At 37.0% G+C, this 21,666-nt stretch overlaps 1 protein-coding gene across 1 annotated transcript in view; it reads right to left on the bottom strand.

Moving 5' to 3' along the window:
- The window catches only part of SYNE1 (spectrin repeat containing nuclear envelope protein 1), a 288,727-nt gene that overhangs the window by 264,090 nt on the left and 2,971 nt on the right, over window positions 1-21,666 (bottom strand). The window contains exon 2 of the mRNA XM_030946688.1: window positions 15,578-15,843. Within this exon, the coding sequence (XP_030802548.1) occupies window positions 15,578-15,641 (64 nt within the window). The 5' untranslated portion in view covers window positions 15,642-15,843. The remainder of the gene's footprint in view (window positions 1-15,577; window positions 15,844-21,666) is intronic.

Raw genomic sequence — 21,666 nt, 5'->3', positions numbered from 1 at the left:
AATTCAACACAAACGTTATTTCCTTCTGATGTTTTTTGACGTGATTTCAAGTCCTTCATGAAAACAACGTATGGGTGGAGTACCACAGGAGCTGGAAAGGCCAGCTATGACCTCAGCTACAACTCTGGTTAAAGCAGGAGAAGGGTCAGTGCCTTTTCCACAGTTAAGTGTTTATGATCTGTGAGGCTCTTAGGCTCTTTATGGTGTGTTACTGCCCAGTATTTTTGTTTGGATGCGGTTTTTTTCAATGATATGCACATTACTATATGAGAGACACAGGGTGAATATAGAAATGTGTTCATCCTGTTTATTTATCAGTCATAACTATTAATAACTACTATTCATAGTAATTACAGAAAACCATGGAACTCTGCAGTAAAAGGTACTTAGCTTCTGCCTGCATCTCTTGTATTTGATATGCTTATTACCAGGTCTAGAGCATCTTTACTCCACAAATGTAAGAAAAGGTGGTTTGCGTTCCAAGCAGGGATGTTGTAAAGATAAATACCTTAAAAATTTGGGTAAACTTAAATAAAGTGGTAATGGAGATCATACAATTTAAATAAACTGCTGTTAATCTAGTATGTTTCAATTTCTTGTCAGCAGAGCTCTACTTCCTAAAAAGGAATAATGTTTTCAATTGGTTTTAATAATTACTTTCATCATATCACATTCTACATTTGTTGCGTTCAGGCTTTGCCAATTAGATGACAGTGACCTATGTATGTAGTCCATTAAGGATTATTCTTTTATGTTTGGAATGTAGTAAAAGCATTTTTGGTTTAGATAGTAATTTGATCAAACTGCAATATCCCTATCTATTGCTTTACTGTGTTTGTATTTGTGTTTTTACACATAGATTTACACATTATCTCCAACTTTGCACTGCTAAAGAGATTAAATACAGACTGAAGATCTGAAAGTGGCTACCAGGAGCCCAAGACTTGTTGAACTAAGTGTCCAAGGGCACACTGTTCATATTGCCAAGAGTCGTATCATATGCAAATATTAATATTCAAGATGCTCTGAGCCCTGAGTAACAGAGGGTAAACATGCAAAGACATCTTTTTCTGATTCCCATCCATACAAACTCCTTCCAACAAGCAGGAATGCATGCAGCTCCTAAAACAGTGAGCTCCAAACCATGAAGTCATGCTTTCAAATCCTTTCTCCTCCAGTATGGTTTCATTATATGTGAGTCTAGTAAGTCTCCTGTTCAGAAGTGCTGCCTTTGAACAGAGAAGCTACAGCTACTTCTGTAAGTTTACTTTACTGGTTAGGCAATCTTGACTTGCAAAATGCAAACTGCTTATCTGAGGAGGTAAGAGGAACTCATTCATTTGGACAACTTCCTTTTTCATGGCCTTATGCGTTCCCTTTTCCACATACACATACACATACATGCATTAATTTTACATTCAATGTAAAATTAATCAGTGTGATAATATTTGCAACTGGAGAAAATATTCCCTGTGCTCATTTTTACTGCACTTCTCACAATTACAAGGTCACATGAGACACAGCATCACTCAGGACTGGATTCTGAGATTGTGTAGGTGATCAGCACAGAATCTCCTGGCTTCACAATCATGATTTCTTTCAGTTTAGGTCAGTCTTATCTGGTGCACCTTGTGCTAGGTTCTCCAAAAGCATCTGTCTCGGTCTGCCCAGCTCTTCCTCAAGGGCAACACGTTGGCTTCAAGGTCTGAGCATTTTCTTCAGAGCAAGAAAGAGGCTCAGGCTGAAGTCTGTATCTTCAATCTCTATTTGAGTCTCAGCTACAGAAAGAATTACAGATGTATACCTTTTCCTAATCTGGATGGTAAAATGGGTGAAGAAAAGGGAAACTAGAGAAATTAGATGATTATTAGATTATACATTATATCACTACCCAACAACTTAATCTGATTTTGTCTTTACTGGTTACAGTCAGTCCTCACTGTGACTACAGAAACCTAGTGAACTTAAAAATGTTAAGCTTAGGATTTCTTTGCCATAGTGACTTTTTAGCACTAGGTTTATCTCAGTCTTATTCTGAAGGGTTTTTTTCCCCTTTGGTTTTGCTTTTTCCTCTATGGGGAAGGAGACAATTTTCCCTGCAAATAAAGCAGTTTTTAAAGGGTAAATCTGCCAAAGCAGCTTATGTCCAGCATTGCTGGCAATCAGCCACCAATTCTGTCCAGTCACAGGCCAAAAAAAATAAAAATCTGGAGAACAGATGATCAGCATCCTGTAGCACCGATCTGAGACAGAGTGAAAGAGGTCATTTTAATGCACCATATGGTTCAAGAGACAAGCTATTGAGCTGTATCTTTATTTCTCAGCATCTCAAGTGGATGCAAGAATATAAATCTAGATGAAAGTGCCTATAAATTTTGAGGATAGTATCTATCCATAAATCTGAACCAATAGCCAATGCACATTCTTAACTGTATGCAAATCAGCTACTAACAAGCTTTTAATTCTTTCTGGTTCTGGAGCAAAAACACAAAAATGTTGAAATACAGATAACACTAAAATAAATTGTTCTCCTCTAAGGCAGTTATTAGAAAAACATGTCATTAAATTGGAAGGTTTGAGAGTGTAAAGGAATTCAAGCAACAGATTTCAGTAAAAGAGGCCAGAGAACCAGAAGGTAACAATTGACTAGTAAGAAACTACTCTAATTTCAAGTGCTCAAGGCTTTAAATTATTTGGAAACTGAAGTAATCACCTACAAAATGAGATCCATTTATCAGGAAGAGAGAAGAAACTGAGGTTGTTCTTTATAACAGACTAAGGACAGCTCTTGCTGTTGCTAGGGCAAGTGTAAGAGAATGCTGCAGGATCAGGGAAGCACAGCTCAGCATCCACCTGTCATCCAGTAATTAGCACACAGCCAAATCCTGACAGGGAGCAAGCAAGTAATGGTGGTATAGACATTTTGACTGTACCCAGAACTAAAATTACTTATTCAGATGAAAGACGTCTTTTTTTGCACACAAGGATTTTGAAATATGCTCTTTGGTGTTGAGACTGAGAACAGTCCACAAACAATAACACAGTTGAAACTCTTGCCATGCTAATTTTTATGGTCAGAAATGTAAAGCAACTTCTCTCCTTTTTGTTTCTCAAGGAAATGTTACTGCTCTTCTCAATATCCAATCTTCTTTCTTCAGTTTTTTTTTAACATTTCTACCTATCAGAAGCCTGTATGTGTTCCTTTCACTTTCATTTCTCTTTCACTTCTATGTGAAATGCTATGTGTTAGCTTGTTCTGTTTCCTTGAAAATACATTATTCAAACCCTTCTATCTAACTTTTTTAGATTTTTTAATGCTTTCCTTATATCTATGCAAAAGTTAAATTTTTATATAGTTAAAAGTTAAATAGATATAAGGAAATAATAGATAAATATATAGATAAATATAGATAAATATATAGATAAATATATAGATAAATATTTAATAGATAAATATAATAGATATAAGGAAAACATTACAAGGTGTGTGTGTGTGTTTGTGTTCTGATTTCTGTGCTTTACAATCTCCTTTAGCAAAAATAAATAGCCAAGTCTTGAGAATTTTAATCTATCAACTCCAATCTTTTCCTTCCTTACAAAAACAATTCAATGTACATCTTCATGTAAGTCTTTATATATGTATATATATATATATTTTTTTTTTTGCATTTCCTGTGACATTACTATAATTCAGCTTGGTAGTTTTAAACTTAATCATAAGCTGGGAGAATAACCTGAACACCTTAACTGCTGTCACTAATGTTATGTTAATAATTGATGTCACTGAACATAGATTCCAGGTTTGGCCTCATTTAAAATACATATCTGCTGAAAATTAGCATTCCAGTTGGAGAACCCTCATTGTATTGTCATACTTTAAATAGCTGCACATTTACAGCCCTGAGGTTTGGCATTTTAACTGCAGCAAGAGTAATTTCTTTTAAAGTACTGCAGCCTGCAAAACTTTGCAGTTTGGTTACTAGCATATAATAATGTAGAATACATATAATAATAATACATATAATAATGTAGAAAATGTGAAGAAAATACACTGGTGAAACTTACAGTGTGACTTTTCAGACATGCTGCTGAAGATATAAGTCACAGATATTAAGGCAAATTTTAACGTTCTTCCTATTCCTGATTCCTGATTCCTATTCCTATTTCAGCCCTTCAACAGGAACAACCAGCTCTTAATAATAAACAAAAATAACTACTTGTAACTACCAGTGGGTACATGTGGAGCTGATGTCTGTCAGTACATAGATGTACACCTGTAGAAACATTCTGGTACTGAAGCAGCTCAGTAGTGTTAGTAATTGATTTACTCTTCCTGACTGCAGTAAAGGCCATGTTGTATCCTACACTTTCACAGGAGTTGGTGAGAATGAGACTTTTAAGTTTCATTCCAACCCAGACAGTGACACTATCTTTACTTCCCTCACAGGTTGAAATATACTACTTTGCTACATATTTGGCATACCTGTCTCTAAAGCCAACCAAAAACCAAACCAAACCAAACAACCTAAAAAAAACCCCAGCAACAAAAAAGCACCTTGATTAGTAAAGAAATAGCACAATGGCATACCATTATTTAATCTCATTCCATAAATGGATGTATTTTCCTACTCAAAACTGATGACGTCTTACTGATAAATACTAAGTGTAAGTTTTTTTGTGCAGACAAAAGTATGCCCAGGGAATACAGGATTTAGATGTGCTCAAGATCTCAAATACAAACACAGAGAAACAGTAAGCCTGAACTATTAGTCTCTTAGAAACCAGATGTAAACACAACCATTAACTGTTCACAATTCCTCTAATTCATTCAAATCACTTCTGGCAGCTGATCACACCTCCAGCTCTCTTACTAACCACACAGATGAAAAGGCAGGCTCAGGATTGTGAAATAATTATGCAACAAGGCTATGTACAACATGTTCACCAAAGTGACCAAACAAAAGGCCATTCTGGAAAGCAAGACCAGGAAAGCAGATTATACAACTAAACTCCTTTCCACGATACAGTTCAATGAAGAAGCAGCAGATTTTCTGTTCCTGAGAAGGTCACCCAGAAAAAAAAAAAAAATCAAAATGAGCTCCTGTCTCTTTGGAAAGCAGAAAGCAAAATCTTCACAGCAAGATTTAAGGCTTTCTATTCAAGAATGATTTCATTCATTTGAATGAAAAAGCAGCAATCAATACAAAGTTTTCAATGCAGGTATAGTTTTTTAGTAGGATGAATGTGTATTTTAGAAATGTAAACAAGGTGGTCATATGGCTTCACTTTTACTTAATGGACTAAAGAACAAAATTAGTAGTTCCAAGATAGCCCACTGACTTTATCTTACAACTGCTGATAAACAAGAATTTAGATTTAGAAATATTAACTATGTTTAGGGTATTAAATAAATTTGCAAATGACAAACTTGTCATTTCTCAGTACTAATTAGAATCTCAATACAATCTCATTGAAGATTTTTTTAATTCAGTTTATTTGTTTGTCCATTAATTATAAAGAATTCAGGTCTTGGAAGCTTAAGTAAGGCATCTAAAGAGGTATTAAAAATACACATCTTGCTTTTTTATGGCAATAACTATTTCCAGGTGCCCAAATGCCTTTTCAGATCTTATTCTTCCTGCAACATACAACTTCAGTAATACAAAACAGCCAGAAATCCAGGTTAATTCGACTTATGTCCTGTCTAATAAGTCTCAAACCAGAGCATTTTATTACTGCAACTCATACCTGCTAATAAACATTCATGCCTGGAGACCTCTGATAACACAATGGCTTGGTCACTTTTTTTTCCACTGATTTGTGATTAATCATTGCATAGTCCCATCTCTGTCTCTCCTGTCCAAAAATCTGAGTTTTGGTTGATTTAAGAATCATCTCACCACCACAGTCTGAGCTTCTGTGCCAATACACTCCAATGGGGGAATGGCAGCCAGACTACAAATTTGAGTGAAGGGCCCATTCCCAACACTTCTCTCCTCATTTGGATGGGAGCTCAAGCTTTGTGACTTCCATCGAAAGGTACTTCTTGTCCTCACTGTGCCAAGGCATATCAGGTTCACCTGTGAGTGAATGGACTAGGAATGGCCAGGCTGCAAAACGGCACTCAGCTCCCAGCAGAGAAGGACTGGGCTGGTACAACTGGCTCATAACTGCTGTAACTGGTGATGCTGACTCTTGATTCTCTCCTGAAAAATTACATGATGTTTCTGCATTACCCAGTGGATGTTTCTGGAGTCAAAAGAGAAAATTCATCTGTATTATTTCTCTTGTATGTTCCAGGAGCAGTTTGCAGCCTCAGAACTGGGAATGGCTGCACCACATGGACTTAGAAAAGCTTAGGTATGTCTTGGCAAATGAGACAATAAAATAGAAACCCTGGCCAAAACAAACAGAATAAAGAGATAGGTCTTTACACAGGCTCAACTGTAATAATTTACTTGAATTTCCTTGGGAGAATGAAAGCACAGTCCAAAAGTGAATTTACTACAAATTACCATAAATTCTTATAAACAGAAAATCTGAGAACAAAGAGCTCCATTCCTAAGTAGGATTTTTTTTCTAATATATATAAGTCACTGCAAGCAAGTAAATATTCTCCTTTGCTACACTGGTTTGGCCACAAATCATGTTGAATACTGCTCTTGCATGTAGAGTTGGGGATTTTTTTCCCTTCCGAGACCGGAAAACTAACAGTAATACTCTTCACGTACAATTGCTGTTGTAGTTCATTCCGTTCACCTTATGGAAAGAAGATTTTTTCCTCTGTTTTAATGAGCTTAAGATAAAGTCTTTACAGAACAGCTGTTGCATTGACAAGGTCTGTGGCTTTCTCGCAATAGCACCTTAAGTAAAGACTTACAGGAAGTCCACACTATACAGTGAGGACACTGTGCCCACCCAGGCACACTGATGGTGATTCCCAAGCAAGCTGGTGGAGGTAGGACAGGCTAAGCAGTTATGGCAAGATACATGAGCTGGTCTCTAATAGTGACGTAGAGAAAGCAAGGGAACATTTTACTACATTTGTACAGGGCTTTGGCATCTCTCTAAGGGGATGATGAATTTTCATGGAATTATACTGGCATAGCTAAAGCTCAGTGATTTGGATAAACTAAATCTCAACCCTCGTTTAGCAGCAATGGTTAAGTGGGTAAAAGGTGGTATTAAATGTTCTAGATGTATCTCTTATCTGGGTGAATACAAGAGTCTTCAGCTTAGAGATTTACAGGTTTTGCAGGGTTGTGTCACAAGCCTAACAGTGTTACAACGAGATTACATGCATTCTCCATAGTCACTTAAACCAATGTACATCAGGGAGGGCATAATCCTCTTAAAAGTATAAAAGACTATGTAACAAATACTGAAAAGTAATTACATAAAATCTAGTGAAATTACTATAAAAGAATCTTCACAAATGACATCTCTTAATATATTAATGTTTATGTTCCAAGTAATGAAGCTCAAAAAGATATTTCACAGCGATCTCTGTTAACAGCAATGACTCCTCAGCAGGGAAAGCATAAAAGGCAGATAAACCAGAGAGAGAGGGAGAGAAGCTTAAGGTACGAGCTCTTGGCCCCCAGGCCAAGCTGTGCAGGGGTTGAGCTGGAGCCCAACTGTCCTCACTGTGCAGTAACTCAGCATTTCTCCTCCTTACCTGGAGGCTGCTTACCCTGACACATCAAGCTGCTTTTCTGCTACTTTCCTAACCATTCTGATATTGAATTACTGAGAACTTAAAATAATCAGGATCTCTTTCAAAATACAGGATGTAGGCTAGTTTTTTAATGTTAGTCCCAGTTTCTTTACACCCCTTGTGCTAAGAACATTGTACATGGAGTAGTCCCAACTTAAAGTCTATAAAAAATTAGAATAATAAAACTTACACCCCAAATTACTAGCAATCAGAATTTGAATTTTAAATATAGCTGTGCAATTAGGCAATTAGCAGTCAGTTATAACTACTTGTAAAATGTAATAACATCTTTCAAACATCTCTTTTTAGTTCACCATGAAGACATCAATTCCAAAGAGCTAGAGAGGGGGGTTTTGGTGGGTTTTCTTTCTTTCTTTCTTTCTTGACTGCTGGATTCTTAATAAGTCATTGACACTTCCCTCATAAAGCTCCTTCTCATATTGGATGAAAGACAGAACAAGTAGCCTGTTTTCTTGCACCCAGTAATAGACAATTCCCCTGGATACATACAACTGCCAACTAAAAACCTCAGTGTGAATCTAAAATTAGAACTTAGAGATATGAGTCACAAGGAGAAGCTTTGTGATAGAAATGAGGATATTTTTAAGCAAATGCAGTCTAAAGTGCAAAATAAAAATGGCATTCTATAAAAAAGTCTGTGGAATAAATTACTACTAGTAACTGTTACATGTTAATTGTCATTTATGTGTCTTTTTCTACCTGCAAGTATATTCTTTAAAGTATATTATCATACCGGTAAAGAAAGATGGTGAAGCTTTTAATTTCTACAAATGGGCAAAACATGATTACAGCAAAATTGTAAAAAAAAAAAAAAGAACTTTCTCATTGAAATATTTTGCTTTTATGTTACAGAAGTCTCTACATCAGTGTAAAAGCATGATCAGCAGTAGTTCATCTACAAAACTATTTTAATCCCTATTAATTAGTAACAAGAGGCATGTCCTCCTGCCTTTTCTACTTTTTCTAGTAAGAAAAAACAACAAATGTGGCATTCCAAAAGGGAGCCATTGTCATCACCATTATTTATGGTGATGACAATAAGCTATGCTCAAATTTAATAACACACCAAAATATATTGTAGGAAGGTATTACAGCACAGCTCTGAGGAAATAAAGTTTAATTTTTCAAGCCTGCAGTGTATATAATAGAAATAGGAAATCACAAACCAGAAAACTGATAAGTTGTCTAACCTGCATAAAAATGTCATCAAAATATTTTGAATCTATTCTGCTTCTTGATACCCCCAACCCAAAGCTATTACTAAAATAACTGTCTAGCAGCCTGTCAGAATAGAGGGGGCACTCACAAAAATAAACACTGCAGTATTTTCCTTCTCAAAATCTCTATCTTCACTAAACCATCAAAATTGACTCATAATTGTCCCTATTTAGACTTCCTGAAATATGTTTTTTCACACCAGTAACAAATATGGCAGATGTTACTTTGAGACAAAATCTTAACTGAAAACAGTTTTTGAGCCTCAGATAACATTTTATCAAAACCAAAATTAAACAGCTGCAGTGTGGATGCCTACATATAAACTTGTCAAATCATAGTGAGCAGCACAGAGCTGCTGAAGACAGTTTGTGTAAAACAAAACTTGCCTGACATATTTTGGATATCCACTATATTTAAGACACAGCATTTTAACCACTATCTATAAAATTGTCCAAAGAAGATTTTCCTCTTGGATTTTGCCTCCTACATTTTGTGAAATGAATCTTGTCAGTGTTTTAATAGTAGCATAGGAGAAGAATTTCAAGTTTTGAATTGTTTCTTCACATCCAAATGAAAGCAATCTCAGTGTGAGACACCACCATGTCAGCCATTTTCTGCCCTAAATATACACTTTATCCCAGCTGAAAATTGAAAAAGTATGTTGTTTTTTCCTTAAAAAGCAACTCAAATGCAAATATATATATGCAATTTATATCACCTGTATGATTATTAGTGCTTTGTATTCTCGTTGACTAACCAAATGGAAAGAGGAGAACAGATTGTTTTAACAGCCTGTGGAAACAGTAATAATCAAAAGTAAAAGCAAGAAAAAAAGTAATTAGGAATATGTTGATTTACATTGCTAGTTTTGTGGTCAAAGCAGTAGAAAAATGTAAGCAAAGAGATGGCAACATTAACTTTAAATAAATTTCTAAAAATTTACTTTAAATCACTAACTTGAAATTTATTAATGATGAAAAACCATCTAAAAATATGAATACAGGACCACGTCTCACTAAAATACATTCTGCATTTCACATACTGCCCCAGGACTGTGTTCTCATTGAAGAGAACACAAAGCGAAAGCTAACTGCAGTTAAAAAAAAAAAAAAAAAAAAGCAGCATATGGTTTTTTCCACTGAGATACTTATGGCACCATATGTCAAAACAGTCTAACTATATGACAAAATAGTCTAATATAACATGATGCCTAAATTCAGTTCATACTTTAGTCATTTATACTACTAGTGAAATGTTTTGATCATATCCTTTCCCCCATGTTTTTGCAATACCTACAGATAGTTCAGAACTTCTCTTTACCAGGAATACATCAGATTATTTCCATCACATACCTGGGTCAGAAAAAAGCCAAAGTGTATTCTCACTGAACTTGTTTGCATATGCATAAACCAAAATTAAATACTTCTAAAATGATTATATTATCAAATATTGACTACTATTTTACTTGAATATCTCCAGATGCAGACTATCCTTTCACATGTTTTTGTTGTTGTAGATCGCACACTGTTTTTATCCTTTAATGATCTTCTTTTCAGCTATGATGGTAGGGGTGTTTTCAGCAGTCTTAACCTTCACACAAAAACCTTGTATTTCAGGATTTTGCTCTGAAATAGCATTAACTTAAATTTTGTCACACTGATAAAATAATAAAAAAGAGACTGAAATCCTGCTTGATTTCCTCTTGTTAAGTAACATGTGGGCTGCAATGTTATTCAGATTCCCAATTCATCATTTAGATTTACTTGACCTTCAGATCATAGAGGTCATACCAGTCAATAGAGTCAAAAGTGCTTATTTTCCCTTAACACACTGCCAGTGAGTAATGGATTGCCTTAGATACAAGATTTTCTCACCCGACAGACTAATAATTTACATTTTCTGTAATTCAAGAAAAATCCAAGAAAGATGCAGGAAACAAACTGGGACATTCTGCATAGTGAAAGACTGCAAGGAAAAGCCATCAGCATGACTACATGGAACCAGTACATACAAGGAAACTGGATAGAAGGAAACCTTGACCAGAGCAGTGTTTGTAATATGGGGATAAAACTCAATTTTGCAAAGATATGCTGCATGCCCTTCCAGATCAAGCACTCCTTTTCAATTTTGTTGACTTTTACAAATGTGATCTTGCACTTTAGTTTTTCTGACAATAAAATGGTAAACAGTACTGAAGGAGAGACACTGCCTTTTTCCCAGGAGGTCACTTGGCCTCTACAAACCAGTTCTCAGCTGGTTCAGGTCTAAGGTAAGAAGAAGAGTACTGGTGAAAATGAAGTTTGGAATGTGCATGCAGTGAAGCAAGGTACGTATTAAATTACCCTAGTTTAATGTTAAACTGTGTCTCTTGGCACTGTTGACTTAGAGAGAAAAAGAGAGGAAAACACCAAAGGTACACATTAACAAAGAGCCTATCAGCTAAACAGAAAAAAACCCATACTGTTTAGTTAATGGCTGCTGGTATGGAAAAGAAATGCTAGGCTGTAAAAAAGGAAGGAAAAGAAGAGCCAAACTTAAGGCAAGGAGGATGGGGGCAAGAAAGGAAGGACAATGCAGGAGAAAAACAAACCCATAACATTCTGTGAACAGTGCTAATGTAAGGAAGGCATAAAACTACAGAAGATGATAGCCATTTGTATGTAATTTTACATAAAATATGGACTGGGCTTGAAGCTAATTTGACCTGCCTGTATTGAAGCTTCTCCGGAGTGTATGAGTGGTACTAGAATCATGTCTCCTTTCCAGCATGGTTAGTCTTCATGTATGATCATGTTGCTTGCTTTCCCACCTGAGTTTTCCCTACATGATGAAGTGTCTCTAAGTGACTTTACAAAACCTCAAAATACCCATAATCTAAAGTGAGTTTAAGAGCCTAATAATAACAGTGGTGCAATCCAGAAGAAATGAAAGATGGAAAAGAATTTTTCACACTTCTCTATCATTTGTAGAGGGTTTTTTAAGACAACATAATTATTGCCTTGTAACATTATTTAAACATTGTTTAAATTGTTGCATTTTGTACACTCTAGAACTGGTTTTACTGCATGGAGTTAAAATGGATAAGAGTTTCAAAATACCAGTTATACGACAGCGACCTTATTTGGGCGGCGTATATGTTTAGACTCTTGTGCAGACTGAATTTTTGGTGATTCAATACAGAAGAGGGAAAAAGTGTCCTGTTTGACTAAATAGACTACTCAATAATGAACACAATGACACAAAAGTCTTCATTCAGCACAGACTACTAAATGAGAAATTAGAAGCAAAAAAAGCACAGAGAGACGAAAAAGTGGGAATTAGAAAAGCCTGCAGTAATAGCATCCTACAGCGACTGTTCACATCACCTTACAAGCCAGTAAGAACCAGTCAGCATAATGAAACAACAAGATCCTGAGAAATGGGACAAATGAGACATTTTTTGTTTGTTTGTTTGTTTTTTTCCTCAGGACAGCATGAGCATGACTCCAGTTTGCCTGTAACAGTGCATACTAACAGAAAAGATTTAATTTCATCATGGCAGAGACTGCAAATTCATAAGAGATTTATCAGCCTGTTCCCCAGCACTCTTTGGTTTGATATTTGTAGCTATCAAAAATGCTTTAAGAATCTTTAGTGTACAGTTACAACGCCAATGAACTTGCACTTCCTGTAGGCTAAGAAGCAGTGCTTTTTGCCAACTGGCTTTAATTCCCAGACTAATCCAAAAACCAGTCCCAGGAATGTAACTCATATTGATGGTGTACACCAGTCCTGCGCAGGTTTTATGGGCGCTATAATAATATGAACAACTAGGAAGCATAAGGTACTGTACAAAACCTAGAACTAGCAAGTTTGTCTTGGCTGTTTAGTCCCAGGTGAATTTCTGAGACAGTGATACACAGTGTTACTAAAAAACTCTTTATATGTACAGAGTGCATTGCAAGTATCATAATTACCAAAGGGAAGTGACTGGAAATATTTATATTTAAAAACCCAAATAAACAAATAAAAAAATCCAACCAACACAGAATCAACTTTGTTTCTCTCTGACAGATTTTAGGAGAGCATATATAGTTGTGTTCACTAAAAGCGTGTATGGCAGATATTTCAGAACTGGTGTTGAGAATCCCAGTGAAGAGTGGCATTTTCCTGGTATTTCCTACGCTCTCCCACCACAAGCACTCACTGGAAACCCGTGAGGCAAATTTGAGAACAATGTGGAGGAGGGAGCACAGCTTGCTTTACCTCTCAATGCTGATGAATTTCCAGCACTGACATCTTGCTGCACTGTCTAAGCAGTACCATGCAAGAAGAACTCTCCTGCCTCAGCTTACAGCCAGGTACAAAAACAGGTGTTGTAAAGCACAACTGCTGCTCTGCACCAACTGAGGATCCCCCAAACCAGTGCCACTCCTGCTACACCTTGAATGCTGTCAGTTCCACTCTCACCTTGAGCTGTGCACCCAGCTCTGCACTGACTCTGGGCTGCCACACAAACGCACCAAGAAATATCTCTGTGCTCCTATGCCCATCTACTCCAATTTCAGCTGACTGTAATTTCTGAAAGGTGGAGCAACCTCAATACACAAGGGCTTAGGTAGTCGCAGTGCAGACTGCCTGCTCATCCATAATGCAGAACTACAGACTAAAAAAAGATTTAGGCTCCAAGCACTCTAGTTCTGGCACAGGTGATTTATTGAAATAGTGCATCTGCAGCAAAACTCAGATCCCATCAATACCAAGCTGAGCTGACTTCATCTGAGAAGCAAATAATCCTGGCTTGAAATTAACATGCAATGCCAAATTTCCATTTAGTTCATATGGTTTTTTTTTTAATGTCTTCACTTCAAAATTCATGTATCTATTTTTGCTTAATTTCCAAAAATAAAATAATATAAAAAACCTTGTAGCAGACTGAACTATGTATCAGATTTTAGCAGAGCCAAACATATAAAAATAAAGAAAAAGTGTAAAAAAACCCAAAATGCAAATGAACAGAACAGCCATTTTTTCAGCAACAGCTTTTCAGATGTTTAGAAAGTTAGCACATAACAGTCTGATAATTAATGGCCCCCTCGCTCTGTAAATACCTTCTGTAGCATCCTCCTTATACATTGCTTCAGAGTACCAGCCTGGATAATCCTCCCTGAACACAGCTCAGCTCCCTGATGCTTTCCTTTCCAATCTGTCCCCATAACCTTTGTGTACATTTCTGTCATGCATTCCTTCATATTCCTCAGGAGGTCTCACATTTTCATAATTATTTCATTTCTTGCTTCAAGTCTCTCAGTATTTTTTTTTCTGGAACACCTACTAAGAACATGAGTTCATACAAATGTATAGTATCCTATGGTATACACATACTGTGTTCCAAGGCCCCTCTCTGCTCTGTGGGCAAGGCTGCCTCACTGTGCCCCTGCATAGTCTCATTCAATCTACCTGGAATGTCTTAGTCTAATGCTTAAACCATAAATCTTCTGAGCATGAAATATTTCCTCACTCAATGTTTGTTGGCACTTTGAACAGCCATTGTCCAACATTGTGGCTTAAGAATTAGCAGACATAAAAGCAGAATGGGAACATAGTAAATGCACGAAAGGCTGAAGAAAATCAAGCAGAACCATGTTGGAATGGATGAAGTGCTGTAGCAGGTCTAAATAGAACAGACTCTTCCATTTATCTACTGAGGCTACATGGAAATCATTCATACTAGTAGTAGCTGGTGTCTGGGAAGCTAAGTTCAGATCTCCTGAACTGAAAAACAATAAATGGAAGGAAAACCCATGAGGAGATTAAGCTTCCAGATTTAGAGGATGCAGAAGGGGGTATCAAAGGTTCTGTGCATACAAGCTTTTGTTGACGTCAGTGGAAACGAGTCTGTAGAGGAAAGAAGGCCAGGGATTTATGATCAAGTTTAAAAAAAGTTAATAGGAGTGAAATCTACAGCAGCACTGACAGTTTGTTTCTAGTCCATATCATTATTGGAACAAAAAAAATCCAAATGCAAGCTTTTAGCAGCAGCAGTTAGATGTATATCTTCTAAGAAAACACTACAAATTTATTTAGTAATGCTATATTATAGGAACATAAAACCATAATTAATACTCAAAGAATATTGCAAAGACATCCTGTGATGTGTCATCTAAAAGGTCATCAACTTGAGGACTAATAATAAGCTCACTGAGCTATGAACTCTTCAATGCTTAACAATTTAATAATTCACAGTTCTCACTGCTCAACTAATAAATATTATCAGTATAAAATATCTACCAGATTACTTTGTAGGTGATAAAAGGATAAATATAATTTCGATTATCTTTTCTATAAGAAAACACACATCAGATAACCTGGGAAAAACAGAACCAAAACCAGTCTCATAAGCTTCAATTTAGTACTGTCCCATGGAGCCATTTGATGCTTTGAAGCATCACTGCTAATGCTATGCCAAAGGAGACATACAATCACATCCCTTTAGATATACTAGAAGTATGTTCCACTAAAAAAGTTTAGAAAAGTTACTAAACTTCAGAGACATTGTTCTGACTGCTCGGTATAGTAGAAAATAGGAACTTCCATTTCCAAGGGCGGGGCAGAGAGCGTCAGCCCACGTCAGTCCCTTACCTTGAAGCCGTTGCATGACATTGGCAATGTCTCTAGATCTTGCCACCAGCCGGGATGAAGCCATGATCTCTTTGCAGCAAGCCCACTTCCCCTAACAGAATTCTCCCTCCAATCTGTAGAGCTCAGTGAGACGAGGATCTTGGACAGCTTCCTTTTAGCGTTCAACCCTCAGCCGTGGCACAGCATCCCCGGGCCAGTCAGACACCTCCAGTCCAACGCTGGCCCCCATAGGGCTGGAGCAAGGCAATGGTGAACAACCTCAATGCCTGAGGAAAAAAGTACCAAAGTTTAGAGGAAACTTTTACCAGCTCTAAAAAACTAAGAAGTCTGAGTTTTAATGGCTATCTTAACAGCTAAAGGGTTTATATTTTGGCAGTAGTGTACGCCCCAACCAGAAATATAATTAATGCTGAAAGCTTGCTTGGCAATCATCAAGCAGAATGAAGCTGCAAAAACAAATCATTAAACACAACTGGCAATGCACCAGACATCAATGTTTTCCCGAGGATGCTTGTGGATATTGTTTTAGAAATAATAATAATGTTATACTTATTAAAAGTAATACTGCAATACTTTTTAACATAGAGACTATTAAGCTTAAAAGAAAAACAAAACCACTTGTAAAAATCCAAAAACTGTACAACTCTCATTCTATTTCGCCACTGTAGGAAGGAGCATGTACAGAAGCTCATTGGTCAGGATAACTCCTAACTCCACTTGACAATGTGGTCTATTTTGAAATATTGAGATTAATATACTTCATTATTAAATAAAATTGTATTTATATTTTTTTTTGTTTTGTATAACGATGCTATCTTTTGTGTCATTTAACATCAAAAGTTGTGAACTAGAACTGCTACATGAACACTGCTACAATTCTGCATCTATAATAAAAATCTATGTGACTATAAATCTGGTCTAAAAATAACCTAATTAGATTCTTCAGATAATGCTATCAATAACTTCTTATATTCTGAGGAACAAGTGCATGTATGTATGCAGTGATTTCCCTGATAAGAAATGTTTAGACTCCAAGAATAATTGGATTCATACCATACACTCTGGGTGCACCCCAAATTCAAGATGATGTGCAGCTGATCAATATCACAGATGTGAGTAGGTTCATTTGTGTTGTGCACTTTCCTCTTTTCCTGGCCCCAAGGTCTGTCAGAGAACAGAGTCCTCCATTATCAGACAAGCCTTTAGGCTGCACAGCTTCAGGCACCATGAACTGTCCCAAAGGAGCTGTGTCAACATGTAAGGGCGGCCAGAGGAAATGATATTTCAACATTTCCTTTTCTAACCTTCAAACCATGCCTGACCCAAGGCACATCCTGCTTTCCCTCTTATTGATGTTTTTTATTGTATGTTTACCTTGTATTTTAGAGACCTAAATGCTGCTCAGATCAGCAGCCCCAAGGTGGCTTTAGATCAGTGGAGCTGAGGGAAGCACGCTTCTGATGGGCCACAGGGCAGAACAGATTGCAAAGTCCACCCATGTCTTTGGGCTGTTCTCTTGCATGCCATGGCCCCCGTGGTACCAATACCTACTCCAGACACACTGCTGCTATTTTTACATATGTCTGCACTTCACATGACACCTGGATGCTCATATATGTGCAGACACATGTGTGTCTGCTCTTTCCTTTAAGGGCCTTCTCCCCTCTATAGCCCTTCCCATCTTCCAGGCTTTGCCCCACACACTTCTGGGGGTGCAAAGGGACTCTGCCTATCAGTCACCACTTCCCAAGCATGGACAGGCACCCTGGCAGAAGCCTCATGCTTGTGTCAACCAGGCATGAGAAGGTGCCACCAACACAACACTGGGTGGGACTGATGGTCCCCTGGTGTTGCTAAATCCCTGCAGAGAGCATCAGCAACAGCACACCAAATAGCACCTGACTGAGTGGATGGGGAGCAGGAGGAGGATTTCTGTTGCTTATGCTCACACATGACAGCTTGGTGAACGTTGCTTCCCCTGCAATATTTAAATGAAACATCAGCTTTCCTAACCTCATCCAAACCAGAATATTTGTAACAGAGTGGGTTACATGTAGCCTTGTTTCTGCAGCAGTGGCACTGCTAGCATTTTGAGCAATACTGTAAGCTGGGTACAGCCACTTCTGCTAGCAAGCTGCTAGACTAATTTATGGGCAGGGATAAGGGATATTAAAAATGCCTCATCTGATTGGGCTTTTGGCTAACAGCAGTAACAATATCAGAACACCAGTTTCACTCACACTGTGACAGAGCTGGCATAAATCAGCTGTACATGAACAGATTTACAGGAGCTGTGGAACATGCTGATCCAAGTCCAAGTTAAAAGAGTCTGGGAAAGTGTTATGAAGAGGTATGTTCAATATACTCATACAGCAGGCTGAGTCACTGTGCACAATAAATGGCAGACTTGCAACTAATAATTTATTTAGCTGATATTAAATTATATACTGCATAAGAAGAATGCGAGCTTCTAAATATGGCTCCTCATTCAAAAGCTCCTTTGCAAGCAGTGGGAATTAACTCATTTAAAGGTGACACTAAGTTAGTACAGGTAGGAAGGAAAGACTCTTGTGTGCCTAGTCACCGCCACAGGCAGAAAACCACAGCTCAGAACACAGCAAAACACCATCAGAATGGATGAAACAAAGCTTCATGCACCCTTCTCACCTCTCTTCAATATCTAAAGATTAACAGAACAAAAAATCCTATGTGGACAGTCACATATTCAATGTAATGTAGAACGGGAATTTTTCATGGCTTTTACAAATACTTAAAGCCATCAACAAAATATTTTTTTCCTGCTGAAAGATTACATTTTCATATTTTTAAGCATTAAAATCTTAATTATTTACATAATTGCTACACAAAATAATTTTTAATAAATTGAATTACTTTTAAATTTGTGTGTCAAAGATGTGTCTTCAGATGGATATGTTTTCAAAATACAAGGGTTTTTAATAAAGTGCTTAAATCTTATTAGCCTTCACCTGGAATAAGCCTGAAGCTAACCCTGAATATGAGCTCTTCCCAGTTTTAGCATTCAACAAGTGATTATTCAATATTATTATTTTTTTTCTGAACATACATGGAATCAACACACAAGAGTGAAACAGTGTTTGCATATAAATTAGGTAAATCTTTTATTATGTTTGCCCCTTTTCTGGATTTAATGGGAAAAGTTACACTGACACCATTTTCTTATATTAATATCCTGGTACTCTGGGTTTTGATGAAAAGAGGAAACATGAACTTCTCTCATATAAGAGTCATTACAATTTATTAAATTACAGTTTACAATTCCCTGAATTATTTTGTTCCTCTCTTCGAATGCCAGGAAAGTGAGACATCTGTGCTATGGAAGAAATAAGAAAAACACCACGTCTATTGATTGTGGGTTAACTTTTCTGGGTCCCCTGTTTAATCCTCTTTTTCTTATTGTGCTCAGGAGCACGTTAAATTAGAAAATATATTTCCTTTTATTGGTGAAACTAGAATACCATTGGCAAGACCAGATTGTAATTTGTCTTTGAAAGTTTACAAAACATATTAAAGGCAAACAGACCTGCCTGTCAGCAGTGTGGTTCCAGAAAAACAAAGAGACATCCGCTAGGTGCAGAGGACATATGCAATGTGCAACAAGGGCTGAAGATAAACCTGACCAAGAAGAGGTAAACAATTCTCTAACTGCACTTCATGTTGCCACAAATTGCAGATTCCAGATGACCCCACCAGTGGTTCCTTCCAATCTTAACCATTCTGTGATTCCCAGTACACCAGGCTGATGCCACATATAGCAGCCAGGAGAAGAAGCTACTGAGGTGAAAATATGGCTGTACTTGAAAATACTGTTTTAGACTTCTATAAACCTCCATTATAGCACCAGAATAGACAAAGAAACTCCAGATAAACAAGGATAAACAAATAATAAACAAAGATATTGAAGAGAGCAAGAAATAGACAGGGGCAGGCAGTGAAAGGATGTTTCTAATCTGGGACATTTCAAAAAGAGATATTTGAGAGGACAATAAACAGAGTTATAAATTCAAGGAAGTCTTGCAGCTAGAAGACATTTACAAATCAAATGTTGCACAGATATAAGAAATACAGTGGAGAAACTAAAATAACTATAGCATATGAACTGAACAGAATCTCAGGAGCAACTGAAATAAGGTCAAGTGCTGGGATGCCATTATATACTAACAAAGAGGCAGGCTTCCCTGGTAAGCAAGAGTTGCACAGAACTGATAAAGGGAAAAAATTCCAGGAAAATAATTTCCAAGCCTGGTTTACTGCTGTAGTGCTAGAAGTCCACTTTGATCCACAGATTCTGTTTCTGAAACAGAAGAGGTCTTGGAAATGCTGCCAGGTTGATAGACACCACTGGAACAGATGCAATTCTATGAGACAGCAGCGAGCCTCCTGCCAGTCAGGAATAAATGACTCACAGAAAGATAGGAACTAGAATTTTCTGGATGTTATAACTGTGTTTTTAATCAGCAAATTGTCAGAAAAACAGCTGGTTTAGGTTGGCTGTTAGTTGTTAGTGGGAAGAAAATGCTAATCAATAGAAAATAGCTCCAACTAAGGAAGTGATTGACATTGTCCAAAATATTACAAGAATAATCCAAAGCATTTGAGCAGGTCAGGAGATGATCTAGAAACACAGTGCTTAAAAAATAAATAAAAGAGAAATGAGCAGAGAGGTCAATTAGACTGAAAAGCACAGGGCCTCCCCTGTGAAGCAGGGTGGGGCTTTCTTTAAATCCAAAGTCTAGCAACTTTACACCTGTTCAGAATGGAATAAAAACAGATGTGATTGGAAAAGCCATCACTCAGAAATAAGTGGGCAGAAACAGAGCATGAGAAGTGAAGAGCACTGCCACAGTGTCTGCCAAATACAGGCTTGAATAGAGATGTGCTAAAAGACCATCTGAGAAATAAAGACAGCAAGCAAATTGTTTTTAGCCACATAAGTAAAAAGAAAATAGAAAATAAGATCAAGGGGAGATTAATTTGCTTCAATTAGTATTATAGTGATGTTTCCACTGAAGACATTTCTGATAGACAAAGGTTAGACAAAAAATGGAAGCAGCATCTCTTAAATAAACTCAAAGTTAAAAGAGGAAAAACTCAATAAAATTCATTCCAGGATACTGATAACCAGTAGATTACATATTGAGAATCCATTTGTAAATTTATTTGAATAAATCTGTCAAGTTGCACTTGATGCCTACTGGATATATAAAATTCAAAGCTAGGATGAAGAAGTGGGGTAAAGCAATCCAACAGGGTTCTTATATTTTCCTCAGAGAAAATGCAGTATCTCCTCACTGATCTTCCAAAATCCAGGCCAACAGAGGACTCCCTTTGGTAATTTTTTCTGACAGCTGAACTGCATGTTTGCAGTTGCTCACTTAAACCCAATGCAGCAGAAGTGTATCAGTGGATACTGGAACTTTCCCAAAGGCAATGGGACATAACTGTGCACCACATAAGATCATGGAAAATGCAATTTTGGCTCTGAAAGGTGTTTTTGATGGTTGAATACCAACACTGTCAATCCGTGCTTCCTTTCTCTACTGACAAAAAAACCGCATTGAAACAGGAACACTGAAACACAATGTTCTTTCTCACTGACCATCCAACCTCACACTGACTGAATGTGCAGTAACTACCTGGAGGTATTGAAATTTGTTTTTCTTGGGGAATGTAGGGCAGCAGAGAGAGAGATTTAGATCCTTTCTGGAACTCCATATTATTTTGCTTCATCTAAGTATCCTTAAGCATATCTTGGAGTTGAAGAAAAGTTTCTCATTCTGCAGAAGTGTGAAGGCCTTGCAACAGCTATTAATAATGTGCAAGTTCAAGGTAATTTGCACATCTGAAATTTAAATCTATGGCATACATGGCACACAATCTTCTATATTTTACCTACCATTGTAGTCCAGTACTTAAAAAATATTTGTAGGATCCTAGTCATGCACATACCTATGTATGAATTTACATTTCAGCAAGTGAGCATTTTATTATCTACTTTTTATTAGTATTGTTGTAAGATGGATGAAAATCCAATGATGTGATTCTTGTCT

This window comes from Camarhynchus parvulus, chromosome 3 (genome assembly GCF_901933205.1).
Source record: "Camarhynchus parvulus chromosome 3, STF_HiC, whole genome shotgun sequence".
NCBI lineage: Eukaryota > Metazoa > Chordata > Aves > Passeriformes > Thraupidae > Camarhynchus > Camarhynchus parvulus.
The sequence above is the reverse complement of the archived record's forward strand: the minus strand, read 5'-3'. Positions and strand labels throughout refer to the sequence as shown.